This window comes from Phyllostomus hastatus, unplaced genomic scaffold (genome assembly GCF_019186645.2).
Source record: "Phyllostomus hastatus isolate PE091 unplaced genomic scaffold, TTU_PhHast_1.1 phas_contig_329, whole genome shotgun sequence".
Classification (NCBI taxonomy): domain Eukaryota; kingdom Metazoa; phylum Chordata; class Mammalia; order Chiroptera; family Phyllostomidae; genus Phyllostomus; species Phyllostomus hastatus.
Genome location: NW_025333854.1, coordinates 1381691 through 1405403, shown reverse-complemented (window position 1 = coordinate 1405403; position 23713 = coordinate 1381691). Strand labels below are relative to the sequence as shown.

The window sequence follows — 23713 nt, the reverse complement described above, 5'->3', positions numbered from 1 at the left end:
TCAGCAGCTGCAACATTCCTGTCCTGCTTCTTCCTGGTACAGATGTCCCCAGGCGGTCATCTCTAGCCAGTGACCCAGGAGGTCGGCTGTTTTTTCTCAGGTGCCAGGAGGGGCCTTATCTGTAGTTATTGAAACGAAAGCTTAACATACACATGACCTGCTAGATTTATGGCTATTTACCTTAAGCTAAAATTTTCCGAGTCTTAAGCCCCTATCAATTACATGTTCTCATCGGTCTGGGAGCTCCGGGTGGGACAATCAAGCAGGACCCCAGGCTGTTACACGCACCGGACCTGCCGGGAGGTGGGCTGTGACGGCCCGGTTCTGAAACTCACGTGGCCAGAGTCCTTTTGACTTGAGCTTCCCCAGAGACCCGTGTTCCTGGGAAATACTTCGCAGACCCTGTTCTAACGCGACGGTGACTTTCATGATCAGAGCTTCAGGCCAAAACAGAGGAAGCCGACCCCATGAGAGGGGGAAGATGGGGCACACGGAGAAGGAGGCCAGGTGAGAGCGGGTGGGTATTCGGGGACACGGCTGAAGTCAGACCAGCGGGGCGGTCGCCTCCTCATAGGACTCGCATGGCTTATAAGTCGGTTAAGGGCTGGAATTTCAGAAGCAGTCCTGGACTCGGATACCAGAGCCTCGCAGAGCAGAGAGCGTTGGGGCCGGGCGAGTAAGGCATCCGGGGTGTGCAAGACCTCAGCGGGAGGACCCTGAGTGCACAAGTGGTAGCTGGCAGACCCAGGTCGAGGGGTGGCAACCGGCAGACCCAGCGAGGTGGCGACTGTGAAGCAAGACACTGCGAGCAACCCAAGGTCCCAGCGCTGGGAAATAGAGCCTTGGGGCACTGATTGAAAACACCTGTGGGGGTTGAGGCACAGGGGGAGACTCCCAGCCTCACAGGAGGGGTCATTAGAAAGTCCCACGGGGTGCACAAGCCCACCCACATGGGAATTGTGTGGGGCCCAGTTTGCTCGGGGGAAGCGGTGGAAGGGACTGAGGTCCAACAGAGAGTGGAGCAAGTACCATTGTTCCCTCTCAGACCCCGCTCCCACATACAACGTCACAACCCAGCAACTGGGGTGCCCCACCCTGGTGAACACCTAAGGCTCCGCCCCTCATACGTAACAGGCACCACCAGACCAAAGGGGCAGGGGGAAGATGGCTCAAACAGAATTGAAAGCCCCACAAGCATTACTTTTAAGCAACCAAGAGATAGCCAACCTATCAGATGCACAGTTCAAAGCACTGGTGATCAAGCACAGAGTTGGCTGATTTTGGTTGCAAATTAGATGAACAAATGCAGGCTACGATAAGAGAAATGAAGGAAAATGCACAGGGAACCAATAGTGATGGGAAGGAAACTGGTACTCAAAACAATAGAGTGGACCAGAAGGAAGAAAGAAACAACCAAACAGAAAAGAATGGAGAAATAAGAATTTTAAAAAATTAGGAGAGGCTTAGGGACCTCCAGGACATCTTTAAACATTCCAACATCTGAATCATAGGGGTAGTAGAAGGAGAAGAGGAAGAGCAAGAAATTGAAAACTTATTTGAAAAAATAATAAAGGAGAACTTCCCCATTCTGGCAAAGGATATAGACTTCCAGGAAGTCCAGGAAGCTTAGAGAGTCCCAAAGAAGTTGGACCCAAGAAGAACACACCAAGGCACATCATAATTACATTACCCAAGATGACAGATAAGGAGAGAATCTTAAAAGCAGCAAGAGAAAATGAGAGAGTTACCTACAAAGAAATTGCCATAAGAATTCCCAGAAATCAGCTGATTTATCAAAAGAAATCTTGCAGGCAAGAAGGGGCTGGAAAGAATACTCAAAGTCATTAAAGGCAAGGACCTACATCCAAGATCACTCTATCCAGCAAAGTTTTCATTTAGAACGGAAGGGCAGATAAAGTGCTTCCCAGATAAGGTCAAGTTAAAGGAGTTCATCATCACCAAGCCCTTATTATATGAAATGTTAAAGGGACTTACCTAAGAAAAAGAAGATCAAAACTATGAACAGTAAAATGACAACAAACTCCCAACTATCAACAAATGAACCTAAAACAAAAACAAAAATGAACTAAGTAAACAACTAGAACAGGAACAGGATCACAGAAATGGAGATCACATGGAGGGTTCTCAGTGGAGAGGAAGAGGGGGAGAGAGGGGTAAAAGGCACAGGGAATAAGAAGCATAGATGGTAGGTACAAAACAGACAGGGGGAGGTTAAGAACAGTATAGGAAATGGAGAAGCCTAAGAACTTCTGTGTATGGCCCATGGAATGAATTAAGCGGTTGGGGGGGGGGAGGCGGAATGCTGGTGGGAGGGGGGATGCAGGACAGGGGGGATTAAAGAGGAAAAAAAATGGGACAACAACATCACCAATAAAACGTATTTAAAAGTAAGTAAATGAATGTTGACTCGTTGACGAAATAAACGTCTCACTGTGTCTGTGCCACACGTATGACTTCTGGCTAGTTTCTTCCATGACCATCTGAGGTCAGAGGTCTCTCTAGTGCTCAGCCTTAATTCTCCTCAAAACACCCCAGTGAGTCTAAACCACAGGCCACTGCCTTTTCATCTCCCCAACCACCGGGCTTGCGATCACACTGAGAGCCACACGATCAACAGGAAGTGAGCCCACCCGAGCGACGTGCGGTATCCACGACCACGTGACTTCTCGTAAGAGCATGGCAGCGCCACCCGCGACGGCACGCAGCCTCAGGGGCGGCCGTTGTGGGCGGAGAGGCCAGGCTACTGCAAGCACCGAGCACCGCCAGCAAAAGTTTGGAAGAATCAAGCACAAACGTCCAGTTACAACGTGAAAAGATCATAAGGAGGTAGTGTGCAGCACAGTAATTGTTGTTAATAATACTGTTTTGCACATTGGAAAGTTGTTAAGAGAGTGGATCTGAAAAGTTCCATTAATTACCCCCACAATAACATACTCAGGCATAAATCTAACAAAACATGTGCCATGCCTATATGAGGAAAACGACCAAACTCCAGCCAAAGAAATCAAAGAAAATCTAAACCAGCTGAGAGACATCCCATGTGCGTGGGTAAGCAGATTCAATAGTATTAAGATGTCAGCTCTTTTCGACTTGATTTATAGATGCGGTGCAATCTCAGCGAGTGACATGTTTTAGACATGGACAGACTAATTCTAAAGTTTATATGGAGGGGCCAAGGGCCCAGAACAGTCAGCACAACATTGAAGGAGAAGAACCAAGTCAAAGGACCAGCACTGTCTGACTCGAAGACTCACTGGAAACTGTAGAAGTCAAGACAGCGTGGTATTGGCAAAAGAACAGACAAACAGATCAATTACTGACCATTGCCAAGACTTGGGAGCAACAAAGAAGCCCTCGAAGAGGTGAACGGGTGACACACTGTGGCACACCCAGATAACAGAACAGTATTTGGTGCTTTAAACAAAGGGAGCTAGCAAACCACGAAGAGACACGGAGGAGCCTGGAGTGTACATTCCTCAGCAGAAGAAGCCGACCTGCTGAGGCTGCACAGTGTCCCACTCCAACTATCTGGCACGCCAGGAAGAGCAAAACTGTGGGGACAGAGAAGTCTGCCAGGGTTAGAGGAGGAGGAGGGAGGGGTACACGGGGGAGCCTCGGGGGGGCTTTCAGAGCCGCAAAACCGTAATGGCGGGTACCTGCCATTACACACTCGTCAAAACCCACGGAATGTGCCCCACGGTAGGAGACCGCTCTGCGTGGCCTGGGCCCAGCTCCCACTCGGAGATGCACAGGACCCACGCCCACAGGTAGGTTCTCCTGTGGGGAATCAGGCCTGCAATGTGCCCAGGCCGCTTTGAGTCCTGCTCTTGCTGAAGAACTCCCTCACCCTGAATTGAGGACATTTACTGCAAAGCAACTTCCTAAAATCCATGCTAAACCTTCCCAGGAGGAGTGTAACCGGTCCAACCACTTTTGCCTTTTCATTTGCAAATCTCCCTCTTCTGTGATGTGATTAGCAGCATCCTCTCCTTTGTTTTCTGTAAAAGGTGACCACCTACAGCGAACCTGTGCACAGTAAATGAGGACCATCAGATAATGGGCGGGGGAAACCCAATAAAGGCTGGTCTCAGCAAGGGCCAAGAGAGAAAAGCCACGCTGTCCCTTTTCCTCCACCGGACTCAGTAGTCCCTGTGAATGTCTCACTTCATCCATAATGACTCGGACACTGCGGACCGGTGTCTGCATCACCACACCAAGACCGCAGCCCAGTGTGAACTACAGGCTTCAGGGGACGGCGTCGTGTCAGCACGGGCGCATCAGCTGTGGCAAACACGCCAGTCTCTCGCGCAGGACACTGACAGTGGGGCAGGGGATGTAGGAGAACCCCCCCATACACTCCCCTCAGTTCTGCTGTGAACCCAGACTCCTCTGGGAACTGGGACAAACAGCCCCGGCCGGTGTGGCCCAGTGTGTGGGAGCCTTGTCCCCTAAATGAAAGGTGTCGTGGGTTTGATTCCCGGTCAGGCCACAGCCCCTGGCGGGTCCGATCCCTGGCCGGGGTGCAGGTGAGAAGGCAACCGACCCATGTTCCTCTCTCCCCCCCACTCCCCTTCTCTGTAAAGCAATGAAAACACGTCCTGGGGGAGGATAAGAAAAGGGAAAGAACTAGGGCAGGCAGGTAAACAGACAGGCCTTCCAGGGTGTCAGAACCAGACGGGGCGCACCATTCCCTCTGCCTTTATAAGACACTCAGTTTTCATCCCGTGTCAAATATCCAGCAACTCGCAGGAATTCGTAGCTGACCAGACCCCGAGAAGATGAGCGAAAACATGTCTCCAAATATTTTATTTTGCTTTTAAGGAAGTAAAATGCTAAAAACAAGGTGAAGGAAAGAAGGACGAGTTTCGCTCAGGTGGGCATCCCCAAACCCCAAGAGAGCACTGGGGGGCCTGGCACCTGCCCTGCGGGTCTTCACGTAACGCTGCCCCACCCCCGCACACGGCAGGGGACCGCGGGCAGAAAATCCCGTCCGCACACGGTCTGCCCGGCAAAGCCCGTATCTGTGAATCGTCCGTGCAATTTATTTTAATTCCCAACAACATTTTTAAATGAAAAGTTGGGATAACGCATAAAAACAGCAATGTCCTCTAGCACGCACTGGGACCCGGAGCCCCCCCACAAAGCACCCCCGCTGGGCCCCCCGAGGGAGGCGCACGGGTGGAGTTTCTGGACGAAACACACCTTGGGTCCTGTTCGCAGGGTCCCCGCAGAACTCGGGCTCGGGACCAGTCATTTTCCAACCACAACCACAGCCTCGCCAGTGACACAGAGGCTTCCACGAGGGAAAGACACGGCACGACGAAGAAGGCGGGGCTCAGGGCGGACGTGGCCCCCAGGGTGTGAACCGCCCGCCCCCGAAGGAAAACCGAAGGAAAACCCCAGCTTGGGCCGGGGACCCTCTGCCCACACGTGGCCCCCGGCTGCCGTCCGCGCGCGGGGCGCCCCCACCCCACCGCTCCGCGGGCTCGGGCCAGCAGGCGCCGCACGGGCCGAGGAGGGCCCACGGGGGGAGGCAGGCAGACATTGTCCCTACGCGAGGTCCCAGGGCGGGGGGGCCTCTGTCCCGCTGCCTCCAATCAGACACGCGGGGCGCACGCCCCGCCCGTCTCTCAGTCCCCTCGGGGCCACTGAGAGCAGAGTCCTGGGAGGGTTCGCTCAGCCTCTGCCCCCAGCACGCGCCCCACGGGCTCCTTGGTTTCTGTCCATGGAACTCGCGTCAGAGCTCCGGCCTCCACGACCCAGAGAGTGAGTGTGCTCATTCGTCAGGTCAGCCTCTGGGAACTCATGCGCAGCCCTTCTCTGGGGCGGGGGTGCCAGGGAACTCCACCGCATCTCCTCGGTGACGGCGTCTGTCCGGTGCTGGAAGACGCGGGGGAGGGCGATTTACTCAAACTGCTCGCAGCCTGAGGAAGCGAGTACTTGTCTTCTTCCTCACACGGAGTTGGAGAAGGAAGGTTCCGGCTTCAGCAAGGACGAGCTGGGCAAGGACACAGAGCTCATCAGCAGCAGGCCCGGGTGCAGGCCGTGTGCACCCCCGCCCCCCCCCCACACACAGCCTGCAGTGCACAGACAGGGCCACCCAGAGCCAACCGCGGAGGCTGAACCCACGGGTCCACCCAGCCTGCGCTTACAGGACTGCTGCCCGTGCTGGGCCTGAAGGTCTGTGCACGCCCCACAAGACCTCACACTGAAGACCTAGGCCCACCCCCAACAGTGTTAGGAGGTGGGGCTTCTGGGGGGGTCAGGCCCTGAAGGTGGAGCCCTCATTCATGGGAGTAGGGCCCCCATGCAAGAGACCCCCAGAGCTCCCTGGCTCCTTCCAGCTCGTGAGGACACACGGGGAGTCTGCACTTGGGAACACAGCCCTCGCCTGACCCCGCCGAGACCCCACTCTCAGCCCGCCTGCCAGCCTGCAGACCGTGAGAGATGCACTCCTGCTCCTTGGCCCCCCGGGCTGCAGAGTTTTGTGACAGCAGCCCACGCGGCTAGGACAGCGCCTGTTCTGCCCCTCCGATCACCTTTCTCTCCTCCACTGCGAGACAGACGCCCGCAGACCAGGCGCTTTGTCTTTCCTCTCACTGTCCTCCGGGTACAGGACATCTGTAGGTGCCCAAAGGTTCCCTAACAAATAAACGGGGGGATCGCTTCCCCCGGGGCCTCGCACTGGAAAGTCTCGGGGGATTTAGGAAGGAACCCGGGGCCGGGAGATAAACGACCTCCTTCCCTTCTCCTCCTTCTTCATTGGAAAGAATGGCCGTCGGACTGGATGGGCGTAACGACGCGTGTCTGCAGGACCCGGAGAGGGCGGTGAGCAGGGCAACACGTGTCCCCGCAGCATTTCAAGCGCCCGAGTCTGGGACAGATCGAGGACACCCGAGAAGGGTGACCACAGGCCCCCCACCGAACCGACACCGCTCCGCTACCTAGGAAAGGCATGATGAAAGGGAAAAGTGCTCCCAGAGTGGATGGGCAAGCATTCTCAGCGTGTTCGGGGCTTCCCGGCAGGGAGAACAGCAGGCGGACCGCCCGGTCTCCCCGGCCCCGGCCCCCAAGCCACGGGCTCCGGTTCCTGGCCTCATGCCGTTCAACGTGTTATCAGTGCCTTGGACGGAGGTTTCTGTATTGTTTCATTTAGTGTTTCTTTTTTTTAACTCATTCTGGAGAGAGAGGAAAGAGAAGGGAAAAGAGAGAAACTCTTTAAAAGTGCCCTTGCTCACTATTTGTGCTGGGTCCGCCTGGCACTGCCACAGCGAGGGGAGGCCAGGGTAGGCAGCCCTTCGGCTGTCTTCCTGCCCTTCCCTCTATACGGGTCCCTTGAACTCATGGAGCTTGTTGAACGTCCACACACATAAAATCCGCGCCCTGCGGGTCCCACGTCCTGCTTGCAGCTCTGCCCTCTGAGCTGCTGCTCTGGGTGCAGGGGCCTGCGGGGCCCTCGGCAGCGAGGCCCCGGCGGCCGCACGGTGCACGGGCGCCCCCTGCCGGTGAGAGGGCGTCTGCGGGGGAGGGTGGTGGAGAGCGACCCGACACGTCCGCATTTTTCCTGCAGAAACTGCGGCTGCCATCAGAAATACGTGGCATTCTTTCGCGCTCTCTGCCTCCTTGGAACCCCCTTCCCCCTCTGCGGAGGGTCTTTCTGCCCCCCCCCCTCCCACACACACACACACACACACCCCGCCCCCACAGGGAAATGAGCTAGTCGGTCCTTCCTGGGTTTCCGCCGCACGCGGGGTTTCGAGTTTCAGCTCCTCCTCGAATTCCAGCGCGCGGAGGAGCCTTCGCCGGGAGCCCTGCAAGATGGAGCCTCTGGCCGTGCACCCCGGGCGGTGCTCGGGGCCCAGGGCGCGGGTGTTCGCCGTGCTGCTGTCCATGGCGCTGTGCACCACGACGCTCTTTCTCCTGCAGCTGAAGTTCCTGAAGCCGCGGGCCAACAGCTTCTACGCCTTTGAAGTGAAAGACGCGAAGGGAAGACCCGTGTCTCTGGAAAAGTTTAAAGGCAAAGTAAGTCGCCTCCTCCGACTTTTATTGCTTTTTTTTTGTTGTTGTTGTTCGGCCACGTTCTCCGTGCGCTCTCTTCCTGGGACCGATTTTCTCCGTTAGACGCTCGTGTTATCGTTTATAATACAGGAATGGGATTGGTACATCACTTTAGCCATCATTGTCCTCATAGTTTTTGTGCTTCTAATTGGTAAACTCTGATTATCTCAACTGCTTTCTTGAGAGTGTTTTCACTGATGTGCTGAACTAACACTTGAAGTGGTTTGGGGAATTCTCTGCAGTTTGTAATGTGAACATGGAGACATTAACCAAACAACAGGAACTTATTATGGTTTTTTTTTTTAATAAACCATCACGAGTCCCTGGTGCTTTTTGAAAGGCGTCTCAGCCAGGCACCCCGGTCACCATGTTCAGTACAGCCGGGTATGCCTAGAAGTCCGAAATAACCATCTCTCCTAGGTTGTAGTTCTTTCTGCCCAGACAGTGTAGGGTTTTTAACCACCGGCAGGATTCTTGGGTCGTTTCTTCGCCTCACTTTCCGGCCGGGTTTGCTCTTTTTCCGGGAGGTCACACTGGTGGCCAACGTGGCCAGCGAGTGCCAGCTCACAGACCGAAACTACGGGGCGCTGCAGGAGCTGCACCGCGAGTTCGGGCCCTTCCACTTCAGCGTGCTGGCCTTCCCCTGCAACCAGTTCGGGGAGGCGGAGCCCCGGCCCAGCCAGGACGTGGCGGCCTTCGTGAGGAGTAACTACGGGGTCACCTTCCCCATCTTCCACAAGATTAAGATTCTGGGACCCGAGGCAGAGCCTGCCTTCAGGTTCCTCGTTGGTGAGTACCGGTCTGGCCTTCCCAGTGTAACGTTGAGTGTTGCTTTTCCGTTTTATTGTTTTAAATATATTTTATTGATTATGCTATTACAGTTGTCCCCTTTCCCCCCTTCACTCCCCTCCACCCTGCACACCCCCTCTCCACCCACATTCCCCCCCTTTAGTTCATGTCCCTGGGTCACACATATAAGTTCCTCGGTTTCCCCATTTTCTATTCTATTCTTACCCTCCCCCTGTCTATCTTCTACCTACCATCGATGCTACTTATTTTCTGTACCTTCCCCCTCTCTCCCCACCCACTCCCCTGTTGCTAACCCTCCATATGATCTCCATTTCTGTGATTCTGTTCCTGTTCTAGTTGTTTGCTTAGTTTGCTTTTGCTTTTGTGTGGTTGTTGCTTTTCCTTTTTAAACAAGTGTATCAGAAGCAGGCTTTCCAGTTTCATTTGAAATGTTTTAGTGGGAAAGTTTTATAAGACGACCAACGAGCCGGAATTTCATCCTGTTGGACTTTCTAGAAGTTTTGCTTTCCTGAAATCTATGTTTGAACGCCGGGAATGGCAAAATAAATCTGGCCCACCGAGTTTTATTCCTGATGATCATTTTACTGAAAAACGCAGTGGAAGTGTGGGCATAGCTATTGTCACGGGGCGTCTTCTCCTCTCACCTCAGTAGCCTCTGGGGAGGCGCCCCCGCCCCCACTGGTAACGGCCCCCCCCCCCGTCTGGAACAGGCGGGGCGCCGTGGCTCCGTCCTCTCTGCGGTGGCTGTGTGGTGCCTCACCTCTGAGCTGGCCTCAGGGATGAGCAATACTCAGTTTGCCGCGGTTTTGCTAAAACTCAAAACAAAACAAAAGGATTCTTTTAGGAAGCAGTGTTGGGCCACTGCTTCCTAAAAGTTTTACCATCAGGCCACTGGCTGCAGAAATCCTAGGTTTTTCCAGGGTCAGTCAGCCTGAAGGGAGTGAGGGTCAGAGGCTGGGCATGCTCCTGGGCCCCGGTCCGCTCTGCTGCTTTGCTGTGTGTCTTCAGGCACACGACCGAACTCCTCTGTGCCTGGTGCCTCGTGTGTGAAACGAGAGCGTCAGTATTGTCCGCCTCCTAAGACTGTGTGGAGGAGCGTGTTAATAGTGAGAGTAAGGCCGCACACACCGCTGACCCTGGGCCGGACACCGTCCTAAAGGACGCTCAGGCCGTCAGCGACAGATCTCCCCTGCCCCGTTGTCACTGTGGGTCCCCTGATTGAAACCGGGACTTCATCCTGCCAGGACACTTCCGTCCCACAGACCAGCAGAGGGCGCTCTAGGTGCGCCGCGGGAGAGAGCAGCCAGCGCAGGCGCGGGCCAGGGAGTCTCGCAGTCACCGCCGCGGGGTGCTGGGGCACCGTCGCTCCTGGGGGAGGGTCCTGGGACCCTCCATCCCTACAAAGGTTCTCAAACCCCACTGTCCCCGTGGGGGGGGGGGCGGGCACAAGGGTCACGTAATGTAAGCGAGTCCCAGAGCCAAGTGATGATGGCCCAATTACAATCAGGCCTTTTCAGTGGGCCCACCTGGACAGGACCGAGCCTGGTGCAGGTGTGCCGGCTGCCCAGGGGCCTGGGTGAGGAGGCAGGTGGGGGCAGCATCCCAGCCCAGTGGCCAGACCGGTGGGGAGGGGCTGCAGCCACGGTCGGGGGCCCAGGGCCGGGGGGCAGCGGCAGCTCACTGGCTCACAGGTGGCGCCCCAGCTGGAGAGAGCTGTGCCCTGGACACGTTTTCCGCTGTGGAAAGGGGCTGTTCCGGGACGACCCGAGGAAGGCTTCGAGGCAGTGCTCTGCTCCTGCTGAGTCCCCGATGCTTGCTCCAACAGGCGCTACTTCCAACAGTGAAGGAACCGATGTAAACACTCGGCACCGGTGCAAAGTAAAGCGCATAGAAGTGGGCGTTGGGCCACATCTTACTGGTTCCAGCCTACGCTCCCTCGTGGGCTCTCGCCCACCTTTAACGCCTCCCGGCGGGGTGTCCTCACAGCCACTCGCTCCCTGTTTCCAGAGGAGGCAACACGGCTCCTCCCCTCCCCCCCACCTCCTCCCTGCATCGCTGCCCCGGCTTCTGAGCCCACTGGGTCTTGGCACCTGACTCCCCATGGGTCCCTTCTCCTTCTCCTTGGCAGGTGGCCCTTGTCCATCCACCCTTAACCCTATGGGTGCTCAGGGTCCTCCCTAAAACCCACTTGGGCCCTTCTCGCTCCATCTCCGGTCCCTGAGTGAGCTCTGTCTCCTAAGCTCCCAAGCCACAGACCCAGAGGCCCCCTCCGATCGGGCGTCCCACAGACACCGAGTCCCGCACGGACAGGGAAGAGCTGGCCCTCCTCCTCCCCATGTCAGCTGGCTCCGCCCTGTGCCCTGTGGCTCCGCCCTGTGCCCTGTGGCTCCGCCCTGTGCCCTGTGGAGGCGGCAGAGCCTGAGCTGGGGACAAGGTCCCGAGGTGGCTCCGGGCTCTGCCCCCCGCCAGCCCTGGGGTCTGGAGTCCAGGCCCCCGCTTTTCTCATCTGCAAAATGGGGGTGATGGTAGTGACACCCCGCCGGCAGGGGTGCTGCAGAGAGTACACAAGGGACCCACTCGGAGCACTGAGCCCCCGTCACTGGGCGCAGGGTGGGCACTTGGTCGATCTTAGCTGTGACTGTGGTTTTCCTCGTGTCAGTCCGTAGTAATGCCCATAGCCCCCTGGATAGAAACGGGAAACCCTACCTCTTACATGTCAATTCAGATGCATCCAAAGGATGTCACAGTTTCTCAAAATAACATGATTTAGAATTTACCATTTTCAGCTACGGAATATGTCACTATGTTAAAAACGTAGGTATGTTTCATATGAAAAGCGATCCCCCCCATTCCCTTTACAAAGGACTTCTAGAATATCATTTTATCTTTAAACGTGCCAGGAAACTGGAAGTTTTCAGCGAGTGGCAAGACAAACTTTGTGTTGTTTAGAGCAACAGATCTGAGTAAGCCGCTTCGTGACAGCTCTGGGTGGCAGAATCGTGCGTTAGTGGAGTCTCCGCGTGTGTGTACGGGACCCGGCCGCTCAGACCTTGAGTTCTGCCCCGTTCGGGGTTTTGCTCTCTGTCCTGTTTCGCTGTGGTGGCACCTCCCCCCACCCCCCACCAGGACTTGTTTCTGAAGTTGTCACCCGTGCAGACCCTGGCAGAAGTGGAAATCTCGGCAAAGAATAGAATCACACTCGTGAAAATGTGTTCTGACTTTGCAGATTCCTCCAAGAAGGAGCCGAGGTGGAACTTCTGGAAATACCTGGTCAACCCCGAGGGCCAAGTCGTGAGGTCCTGGAGGCCCGAGGAGCCCGTCGAGGCCATCAGGCCTGAGATAGCAGATCTGATTCGACAGATGATCATTAAGAAAAGGGAGGATCTCTGAAGACGCCGGGGCCTCGCTCCAGTGTGGCGGCCAGCACACGGGGCCGTCTCCCCGAGGGTCCGCTCTCATTCTAGGTGCTCCGACGACCACGCATGGCACTGACAGATGGTTTTCTGTCACCCTGCCAGTGAGTGGCAATGAACGTCTCCACCACAGGGACGCTGCCCAAAGCCCAAGGAATCAAAACAAAACGCACTCCAGACTCCATTTGACCACACCAAACAATTCAGAATACACAGTCGCCACTCAGCTCCAAGCGCCGGTTGTTCAACTTGACCTTTCCTAGGAGCGTCCTGGACGGACACGCCAGCACGCTAGACCACTGAGGCCACGACCCTGGGTGCGGCTGACGCGTCTGCAGCAGCCGACTGTAAAGGACTATTTTTATGTAATAAAACACAAAATAAACATTGTGAAATGTATATATGCATAGATCCGTATCCTTACATATTTTTGTCTTTTTCATATACAGGATTTTGTTTGTTCATCTTTTGGGGACAAGTTCATAGTAGGTTTTACTACATCCGGCCAAAGAGTCATTTATAAATGACATTATCATAACATTTGAAAAAGCCTTCATTATTTTTTTAAGATCTTGTTTATTTATTTTTAGAGAGGGGAAAGGGAGGGAGAAAGAGAGGGAGAGAAACATCAATGTGTGGTTGCCTCTCGCACGCCCCCAACTGGGGACCTGGCCCACAACCCAGGCATGTGCCCTGACTGGGAATCGAACTGGCGACCTTTTGGTCTTCAGGCCAGCACTCAATCCACAGAGCCACAGCAGCCAGAGCCATTATTTTCAATATTTATTAGTTCCCGGGAGAAACTCAAATTCCGTAAGTACAGCATTAACAGTTGAGTCGGTATCTCTGCGTGGAAATCCCAAGTGTAAGAAAAGGGCCATCAGTCTACCATCACTGAACTTGGATCCTTAGCGGTATCTTTGGCTGATGATCTATTCAGACTAGACTCGCCATTTGGAGGAAGAATTCAATGCTACGTCATCCCGGTGGCTGAAGTCCTAAGGGTCACCCCCAAAGCGCCAACGCCCTTCCTGGAAAGAGGGGAGCAACTGCGGACGTCCTGGACTGAGCCACTCGGGGGCACAGCCAACTGTCTACTCCCCCGAGTCCCCACCTTTCTGTTCCGTCCGCCGCATCATCACCATCGGCCAGCAAAGCAGCAGGCCGAGTTGGTGGAGGCGAGCCGTGGCCCCGTGGAACAGGCATCTCACGGGACAGCTGGACGGGAAGGCGGGAGAGGAAGTGCGGAAGGGGACGCACAGGCCTGCGGACCTTGGCGAGGGAGGAGGACGGTCCATATGGCTGCGGGCCGGCTCCCAGCCCCCGGCCGACTCACCAAGGGGCAGACGCCCCCTTGCGGCGGCGAGAGTGCGCGCAGGTGCCCTGAGTCGGCGGGCCCGGCGGTGCAAGAGACGAAGACGGAGGGTCTTCTAAGAGGGCCCGCAGCTGCGTGTGCCCGCGCCTTCTCCAGGCTCTCGCAGCGCACGGGCTGTGTTTGGAAAGCCGGCCCCTCACACGCGGGACAGGGCCGGGTTGTCCGGCCCCGTGCATCCCGCTCACTGGTGGCGAGTCTCCAGTGGGTGGAGCAGCGAGGGGTCGCTCTGCCCGCGTTCGCCCTCAGCTTGGCTCCCTCTCTGCCCTGGAGGAATCGGGTTCTAACGCCTGCCCCGCCTGGAGACCGCCCGCCACCCTCCTCCCCGCTCTCCTCTTCCCTGCGTTCGGGGGCTGCGCTGCTGGGGCCCTCCCGGCCGAGGAGGCGTTGCCGCTGCCGTTGCCACGGCTGCTGCCACCGCCAAACCCCCACCCACCCCTCCACGGAGCGGAAGAGCACCTGGGACACCACCTCCAACCAGCGGCAGGGCCGCCCACTCCTTTCCCCCCAGCTGCCCAGGGCCCTCCCTGTCTCCCCCCACCCCACCTCCCGTGGAAACACTTTCCGGATGCGTGTCCTCCTCACCCACGACCCCTTCCCTCTGTTCACGTGATTCCATTCCTTCCCTCCTTTCTCATCAGCGCGATAGCTTGCAACTGGAGAACGGCTTTAAGCACCTATTCTCTTTATTGAGTGCGAATGGTGGCGTTTTGTGTCTTCTCTTCAGCTTACATTAAAACAAAAGGCCAAACTTTCTACATTCCATAGATTTTATTTTCATCAAAAGCTGAATTTTTATGAAAAAAATAACATGTTGAAATTTAACCTTTAAAAACACAAGAGGAAAGCGATATTCACATAGAAGCGGTATTCACACAGAGGTCCTGCAAATGGAGTGATACTGGCAACCACCGAGAGGGGGCGAGATTGCAGAAGAGCAAGATGCGTAAGGATGAAACTACAGGCTTTTTCTTAGCCCACCGTTCTAGAATGTTGACATTTAAGTAAGGTAAGAATAAAAATTGTTTCACCGATAACTTACAACCCAGTGAGGAGAGCCTGGGATCTATTTCTCGCGCCCCTTCAAGGGGGAAAAGCGTCACCCAAACCCCCGGGGCCAGCTCCCCACACCTGCGGCCGGGCCCACCGCATGCGCTCTGTGTTGGGCCCAGCCCAGCCAGCTCTGCTCCTGGGGTCCGAGTGGCCTCACGGGAGTGAGAAAATATTTGTTTGTTTGTTTTTAAGATTTTATTTTATTTATTTTTAGAGAGGGAAAGGAGGGAGAAAGAGAGAAAGAGAGAGACATCAATGTGCGGTTGCTGGGGCCGTGGGCTGCAACCCAGGCATGTGCCCTGGCTGGGAATCGAACTTGTGACACTTTGGTTCGCAGCCCACGCTCAATCCACTGAGCTACGCCAGCCAGGGAGTGAGGAAATGTTTAAAATTGTGTTGTACGGTCCATGCTCCCCTTCACAAGCTAAAGCTCATGCTCACTTCCAAATACGGGTCTGTGATCTCACTGAAGATGAAGGAAAAAGTGAGGCTAATTTTCCAAATCATCCCATCCCAGCCCACACCTGCACCCCAACACCCCAACTCTCTCGACATGTCGAGTGGGAACGTCTCCGTCTGGCAGGCCGCCGCAGTCCCCCGCAGCAGGCGCGCACGTGGCCGGAGAACAACGAGCACCAACACCATGTGGAGCCCGCCCACCCACCTGGCGGCGGACCACCGAGGACGGCCGAAACCTTGGGGAAACGTTTCGGGCTTTCATTCCAACTTGTCACTAGATTCTAAGTTTTTTAGTTAAAATAAATATTGAGCCCTGGCTGGGGTGGCTCAGCGGATTGAGCACCGGCCTGCGAACCAAAGGGTCGCCGGTTCGATTCCCAGGCAGGGCACATGCGCGGGTTGCAGGCCAGGTCACCAGTAGGGGGCGTGTGAGAGGCAACCACACGTTGATGTTTTCCTCCCTCCCTTCCTCTCTCTAAAAATAAATAAAATCTTTTTAAAAATAAGAAATAAAACAAATATTGAATTTCACAAATATTTTCATACCTCCTACAAGTATTAGAGACTCCAAAGTATTACCTGGAAACTTTTTAAATGACTGGAGTAGCTCCTCTACCATTCTAAAGCTGTCTGTTGCATTGCGATCGGGTAACCGAACAGCAACCGCACGTATCCTGGTGCTCACTCGCTGGTTCACAGCAGAAAGCGCGTGCACACACATGTAGCCGCACTCGGGTGCTCGTTGTAAATGCAATGAGGTAGCAGTTGCGTGTTAGCTGGTGTCACTTGCACATTAACCAGCTAACAAGTACACTGCCAGCCCATCGCACACAGTGACCCGTGGGCGTCGCTCACCAGCAGGAGAACGTGTCCAGAAGCAAGTGGCAGGGTGGCTGTGGCTGCCGGCCTGACCCAGCGCAGCCAGCTAACAACGCACTGCCTGCCTGCCTCGGGCCGCCGCCGCTGCTCCTCGCGGCCGTGAGGCCCCTGAGGCCGCCGGGCTCCCGGTGTGAAACACGGCGGCGGAACCACGGCCTCAGAACAGTGGCACCGAAGAGAACTCACACGCCGAGTGCGTCCCTCCAAAACCGCTGTGAGAAATAACACCAACATTTTACTTAATCTCATTAAACTGCTCACACGTGAGGTTTTCCCCACTAAAAGCCTGGGCATGAAGACAGTTCCTGCAGGACAAGCGGGTGCTTGCAGTTGCACTTGACTCTGGCCTTTCCCGTCGCTTCTGTGCGCCGACCCAAGGCCGGCGGCCCGTGCTCCGCAGTGAAACGCTGAGGGGCCAAGGTGCTAATACTACAAACGCTGGGCACAGGACGAATCTTCAGCTGTGTTTGGGGAGAATCGATATTAAAGAATTCAGGGAATTTAAGAACTTACATGTCACGTGTGTGTGTGTGTGTGTGCCCATGACAGGCTATTAGTCACTGCGTTCTGCACGTGCAGGCGTGCGTCCGCGTTACTGTGTCACCGCTCAAACAGAGAAGAGTCTGAAGAGCAGAAAAGTCCGTGCGAATGGTGATGCGCTGGAAACGAGAGGCTGTGCGCAGGCGCGATGCCAGCCTAGGCAGAGGGGGAGTGAGTGGTGGTACCGGGAGGCAAGCGCACGAGGACTGTGTGCGCGGGAGAAATAAGAAAAAAAGCGCTTGGATTTGTTTCATGGTCACTCTGACCACAAGAGGAGCTAAAGGCCTCCGGGTTCCAAGGAGAAGCGCTGCGTGGGATCAACCCCACAACCACTGCCCGTGCTCGCCTGCGCGACGTGGGGATGCCACCGCTGCCCACCAGAGGGCGCCGTCCCGGGTCCTTTGGGGGCGAGCTGCCAAGACGCGGTGGGGGGAGCAGGGGCGCGACCCCCGAGCGGTGCATGCCTACCTGACGCATCCAAGCGGCGCCCTTTGCCGTCGAGGCGGAAGCTAGGCAGTGCCGTTCAGATGCAAGCCCTTACTTACCACTGTGCGCCAGGGGTCCTTGGCTCCTGGCCACGTGCGTTTTAGCACGTGATCGGACTCCGAAGTTAATGATACCATGTTTCCATACTTTCAGATCAGCCCGTGCTTCCCACAGCCGTCTTCCTCGGCAGCATTCGTCTGTCCAAGGTCAAATCTAATACAGAAACCAGCGCAAGCGCCGGACACTCACCTGGGCGGGGGGCGGGGGGGGTGCCTTGACTTCTCTCCTCGCGCCTTCGGCGAGCCCCCGCGTGCATGCCCTTCTCTGAAAAGAGGTAACAGGGGGAGAGAAAAGCCGTTTAGGAAAGTCACTTCAGGTGGGGATGTTTCTAGATCGTCCTCCGCTTTCACTTTTCCAAAGCAACCTCCGGCCGGAGCTCAACTGCGCCAGTTGAAGTCACGGTCGGGGTTCCGAGTCGCGCGCTACCTTTCCGTCCCACACAGGGGTGACGAAGGTGCCCTCCGCACGCGACCCCGTTGGGGGGCCTGGGGCCGGGAATCCAAAGCGCCTCCCCCATCCGCAGCCCCTCTGCTTCCGCAGGGACCCTCCGCGGGGAGGCGCGCTCCAGCCTCCACGCTCTCAGGGCGACTCCCGGTGTCCCCGGTTTGGTCCCCGGTTTGGCCCCCAGGCCTGCACCAGTCTTCACGCCTAGTCGCCAAACCTCTAGCGTCTCGTATCCCAGAGCGGTCCTGGCTCACCCTGCAGGCCCGGCTCCCCGGCTCCAGTCGCTGCTCCCAGAGCGCAGTCCGGGGCACCCTTTAAAGAGCTGGCGGGGCGGCAGCCGGAGCGGGAATCCCCTCTCCGGCTTCCCATTGGCCAGCGCTGAGGTGACGTCAGAGCCGCAGGGCTTCCCCGAACGAACGCCGCACTGGCTCCGCCCCTCCGGCCAGGCGGCCGTGCGTCCGCGGCGGCGCGCCCGGGCGCGCCAAGCTTTGCCGCGAGCGGTGGCGGGCCGAGCGGGGCCGGGCGCCGGGACCGTCCCGCCGCGGGGGCCGCGGGGCTTGGCGGGCCGAGAAGCGGGCTCTGGGAGTTCACGCTCTTCCCACGTCCAGAAACCGAGTCGTTCCGTTATAACGGGTCCTGACGCCTCTTCCCCGACCCCGTCCTGCCTCGGAGGGGCCGCGGGGGGGGGGGGGGGCGGTAACTCCGGCCTTCCCTCCTTCCGGGACAGTCCCCGTGCGCGCGCCCCCAGCGCGTCTTCAACAGACGGGAACCCTGTGCTGATGCGCGGGGGCGGGGCAGGGGGCGCCGACTCACGCGCGCGCTGCGTCCTCCCCGCGCGCCGCCGCCCGCGGGCCGCGGAGCGCCCGTCCCCAGCAGGTTGGGGACGGAGCCAGCGAAGAGCCCGCAAAAAAACTGGGCACACTGGGCTGAGTGTTAAGGACCGGCTGACGCCGGGGACTGAGGGAGGGGTCTGCGGGGAAGCCACGAGGGGCCAGGTGGGCGGCCAGACGGCGGGAGGGGAAACCGGGACACCTCCGGCGCCTGGCGGCGGCTTTTCCCTCCACCCGCCCACCCCTGTGTGACTTCGGGGTGCCTTTGCTCTGACGCAGCCTGTGGGTTTGTACATTTTTCGGGGTACAGTGTTCGAAGATATCAGATACTCCAGAGTCAGTGATTCAAACAAACAAACTAACTAACTAAACTCCCTCTCCACGCTGAAAGCAGGAAAAATTGGCACCGAGCCTGGGACCCAATCTCAGACCAGTTTCCCAGCTACAGCGATACAAGTGAGGGAGCACGCCGCCCAGGGGAAGCTCCTCTGCAAAGGAGACTTATCTCAGCGCCCGATAGTGAAACAGCGCGCCGACTGACCTGGGCCTCCCAGTTCCACCGCCCGGAGTCCGCCCCCTCTGAAGGCAGCGCGGGCCAAGGAGCGCCCGTTCCCCCTTCGGGGGATCCTCTCAGCAAACAGTCAGGCTGAGTCAAGTGAAACACTGGGTGGGAGTCCCGCGTATTGTTGGTTTTTTAAAGGGTCCGTTTTGCAAATGCCGACCAAAAGCAGCAGTACGTTGGAAATAATAGTGAAACAACTTTTTTCTTCTGTTTTTAAATACCATTTTGCATTTACCAGTTTATAAGGGCAGGTACAAATAAGGCAGTACTAAAACCAAATCAATGGACAAGCTCGTACATCCATGTACACTGGGGTTTTAAACTCCAAATTCTTACAAGGACTCAAAACAGTGAACTATTCATTTAGAATTCTCTATCATACATTCATAAATTCTATTTTAGCCACTAATTTTACAGCATGTCACACAACCTCCCAATGCCCTTTTCTCTAATGTAAAGTAGAAGAATTAGTCAAATATCTTCATTTAAAATGTCACTGCAAGTGCAGGCTGCGAACCAAAGCATCGCAGGTTCGATTCCCAGTCAGTCAGGGCACATGCCTGGGTTGCAGGCCACGGCTCCCAGCAACCGCACATGGATGTTTCTCTCTCTCTCTCTCTCTGTCTCCCTCCTTTCCCTCTCTAAAAGTAAATAAAATTTTTTAAAAAAGTCAAAAAATAAATAATAAAATGTCACTGCATTTAAATATTCAGATGGAACTTTAGCATCGGAATGATAAATCAGATCACCCTGGGCAAAGCACAGTGCTGTCGGGAGTCGTGGATGCTACAGTGAGTGTCACCAGTGAGCACACCTGCCCCCTCCGACTGAATACAAAAAGGGAAACCCCAGCTTAGCGTGGGAAACCTGGCAGACACCACGTGAACCAAGCAGTCAAACAATGTCACCGTAAATGACATATTGACATTGTGCCCAGCCCAGCCCACCCACCCGCCGTATGATGCCCTGAGGATGGCATACATCATTTTTGTGGTATTTTGTCCAAAAAATACATAACTTGAATTTAATAATGAGAAAATACTAAACAAATGCAAATTGAAGTACATTAAAAAAAATAATTGGCCAATAGCGCCCTTCAAAATTGTCAGTCATGTCCCTGGCTCATGTGGCTCAGTGGATTGCGACCCTGGCCCAGGAACCAAAGGGTCGCTGGTTCGATTCCCAGGCAGGGCACGTGCCTGGGCTGAAGGCCAGGGCAGGCTCCCAGCAGGGGGTGAGCAAGAGACAACCATACATTGATGTTCCTCTCCCTCTCCTCCTCCTTCCCTTCCACTCTCTCTCTAAAAAAAAAATATTTTTAAAAAAAATTTTAAGGTGTCCGTCATGAAACAAGAGTGAGAAACTGTCACAGGTCAGGAGAAACCAACACTTAGATGCATTGTCAGGCCCTCGATTGAATCCTGGACCAGGAAAAAAAGGATAATTTGTAAAAAAAAATTTGAGTAATATCTTTATAGAGCAGCAGTGATGCTAATTTCCTCGTTATAATCCTTGCCTCGATACTGTGGTTACCTTAAATGTGAACATTCACAGAAGCTGGGTATACAATGGAATCCTTTGAAACATGTTGGTAACTTTCTTCTAAGTCAAATTGTTTCCAAATGCAAACTTAAAATATTTAACATCACGTGGTCATATAAAAGAAACACCATGGTACAACTGCTTAGGAGGAAATAGAAACATACAGTAAATATTTTTCTTAATTTCTATCAGCTCATGCCAAACGCCGAGGTCAGGTGCGGTGAGTCAGCGGCCTTTGACGACTGGGTTCTTTCTGCAGGTGAGTCTGCGATCCTAAGAAGGACGAGAAGACTCCTCCGCCCAGGCCTTCGGGGGTTTTGAGAAGAGGCGGGGCGGGGGCGGGGGCGGGGGAAGACGCGGTAGAGCAGCGAGGAGAGAGGAGAGGGCGCGTGAGGAGACGGTTTACTTGACTCCTCCTGTGCGCGCGCGCGGAGAGCCTGGGCAGGTCCCCACCACTGACGATGGGCGGGGGTACCCAGGGTTCCCCAGCGCCGGCTCTTTTTTCAATTATAGGATGACGATCTAAATAACACAGTGTTAGTCATCCAGAGATGGGCGTTGTCCAAGGTGAGCCCCCTCCATGGACCGCCCTCCCCACCCTGCTTCCCCGGCCCTTCGCGGCGCATGCACACGCCGTCCGGGGACCCAATCTACGGAAAGGGCGTCGCACGGCCCTCGTCGGTTGGCACCTCGCCTTTTCCACTTCACTGCATTCCGCTGCTTTTCCAGAAATGCGAAGCGGGGCGCTCCCTACCCCCAAGCGCAACGGTCATTCCCGGGCGCGCGCCGGGGACGCGCCAGCCCGCCCGCCCGCCCCTGTGCGCGCGCCTACCGGACACCCGGGGGCCGTTGGCGTTTCAACCGTCGCACGCGCCCCCGCCAGGTCGGGGGTGGGTCCACCGGGCTCCAGCCTGGGTCGGGCAGGGGACGCCGGATGGAGTTCCGGGTCTGCACACCGGTGAGGGGACTGGGAAGGGGGGAAAGCCACCGTGTTCCGGATTGACAAACCCTCTGAGCGAGTCTGCTGCACAGGATCCACAGCTCAAAACAGGGCCGGGAAGGAAGGAAGGAAGGAAGGAAAGAGTCCCTTATCGTTCAGACTACCCGCAGCCTGGGCGGACTCATCCCGCCAGGGTTCTAGCGGCGCAGAAGCCTCCGCCGGAAGCACCTCGCCTCTGATTACGTGGCTCATTTCCCCAGTTACTAGTGGTTTACCTGCACACACCTGTTTTCGTTACTGCCTGGCTTCTAAGCAGAAAGCCAGTCCATCCACACCGCGGTTAGCGGAGGTGGACGGTGAACCTTGCCCCGCCGAAAGCTCGAAAATCAGGTCACCTCACCTCCAAGCACTTACGCCTCTAAAGCATTTTCTTTGCCTTCTCTTTCTCCTTAGGGCCGCTCTTTCCCAGGCCCCTAAAGAGACAAGCGGCTTCCTCGTCGTTCTAGGGAATGCAAGGAAAACCCCAAACACGAAATCAGTGCAAGCCTGCATGGGTGGACAGAGTCAGGCCCAGGAGCATGGTGCCTGCCCTAAGGAAAGAGGGCTCGGGAATGCCCTGGCCTTGGAAATAAATGCCTTGCTAGACAGCCTCCCGGCGCTGCAGCACAACACAGCCCCAAACAGAAGTGGGAGTCTCATTCCCCCTCTCCCCAGGCCATCGGTTCCCCTGCTCGCACCCTGTCCCCCGTGCACCGCCTTCCTGGGGCAACCCAGGCTCCCCCTCCCCACTCGCTGCCCCAGTGCAGCTGGCAAAGGCAGCCGCTTCCACCTCTGAGGTGGTGATTACATCCGCCCTCTTCCTGACCAATTACAACAGCCTGGCTGACCCCTGGACCCCGGCCCATTCATTTTACATGTCCGGCTGCACAGGGCAAGAGCCCGCACCGTGTGAGGCGGTGGAGACCCGGGACAGAGCGGTAAAAAGCCACACACAGCATCGTGCGCTGACCATGTTTCTCCCCTGCCCAGAGTCTCTGGATGGGTCCTCCCTAATTAGGTTCCAAATTCTCTAGCTCCATGCAAGTGTTCCCGGGGAGACTCAAGTCGGGGGTCCCCCCTCCTCTGGCCTTGCCTTGCTCCCAAGAGAAGAATTCAGGCGAGAGACTGCGGGCCCAGTGGAAATGAGGTGACAAGTTTGTTTATGAAACACACACCGGCACAAAGCTGCCGGCAGGCGCCCGGCCCGTCTGAGTGCCCTGCGTATGGAGGAAATGAAGCCAGTAAGTTTGTTCTACTCGCTTGAGCCAGAAGCTGCCAGCGGGTGCCCAGCTAGTCTGAGTGTGCCAGTTGTTGGGTGTTCAGGGATTAGATACCTTAGTCAGGTTATAGGCTCCCCCTCCCCCTCCCCTTTAGACCTTGGGACCATACACAGTGTCAAAGGCTTTCTTCCCCACACAGTGGAGACGACACACACACAGAACGCCAAGGGCTCCCCTCCTCTGCGCTATCACGGTTTTTCTCGTGTTGTCCGGAGCGCCTGGCAATCTTATCAGACCGGGCTCAGGACGGCTGAGTCAGCCAGTGAGACATGTCTCCCTCCGGTCCCCAGCCTCCCGTTTGAGGTTCTTCGCTAGACTGCAGGGGGCAGGGCCCTGCTTCAGGCACCCCCCACCAGCCCCCCTTCCCCGGCCGCTCCTTCCCAGCGGCCACCTAACACGAGCCCTGTGCCGCCCCGTAGCAGCTCCCTCCCTCCCTCGCCGCCCACAGCACCACCGGCGCCTCCAGCGGGAGGTGACGGTGACGCCCAGCTCTGAGGCCCGCAGGCCTTCGCTGAGGCCGCCTCACTTGCGAGTTCTCGTCCCTGCCCTCTCCTGGCTTTCTTGCCCTTGACCTTCCACTCCCCTTTCCCAGACAGCCTTCTCGAGTCGCCCTGGTGGGAACGTCCTCTCTCCCCCGGGTTCGCACAGCGCTTTGTTTGTGCCTCCCGTCCGCGTCCTCCAGGTCTCCCCTTGTCCGCGCGCGCTGTGAGCTCCACGAGTGCGGGGGCCGTGCCCGCCCCACCTCCGTGTCCTCTGAGGAGCACGGCTCCGTGCCCTCTGCCTGCACGGCCAGCTCCGCCCAGAGCTGGCCTTCCGTGAACATTTGAGGAACTGATTCGCGCGTGGGATGAGGACCCTGCACAAACCGCAGGGCCAGGACCGCAGCCTCCCGGAGAAAGGCCGCACCGTGACCGCAACCGGAGTG

The 23713-nt window shown here is 56.4% G+C and overlaps 1 protein-coding gene across 1 annotated transcript; it reads left to right on the top strand.

The window, feature by feature from the left end:
- Positions 1 to 7736: 7736 nt before the first annotated feature.
- Positions 7737 to 12701, top strand: GPX8 (glutathione peroxidase 8 (putative)). The gene is made up of 3 exons (XM_045839920.1): positions 7737 to 8043; positions 8607 to 8868; positions 12116 to 12701. Exons 1-3 carry the CDS (start codon positions 7840 to 7842, stop codon positions 12277 to 12279), a joined length of 630 nt encoding a protein of 209 aa, XP_045695876.1. The 5' UTR covers positions 7737 to 7839; the 3' UTR covers positions 12280 to 12701.
- Positions 12702 to 23713: the final 11012 nt, after the last annotated feature.

Coding starts and splice junctions, on each gene's coding strand:
- GPX8 (XM_045839920.1), top strand. CDS start 7,840: ATGGAGCCTCTGGCCGTGCACCCCGGGCGGTGCTCGGGGCCCAGGGCG. Junction 8,044..8,606: donor TGGAAAAGTTTAAAGGCAAA/GTAAGTCGCCTC, acceptor TTTTTCCGGGAG/GTCACACTGGTGGCCAACGT. Junction 8,869..12,115: donor TGCCTTCAGGTTCCTCGTTG/GTGAGTACCGGT, acceptor CTGACTTTGCAG/ATTCCTCCAAGAAGGAGCCG.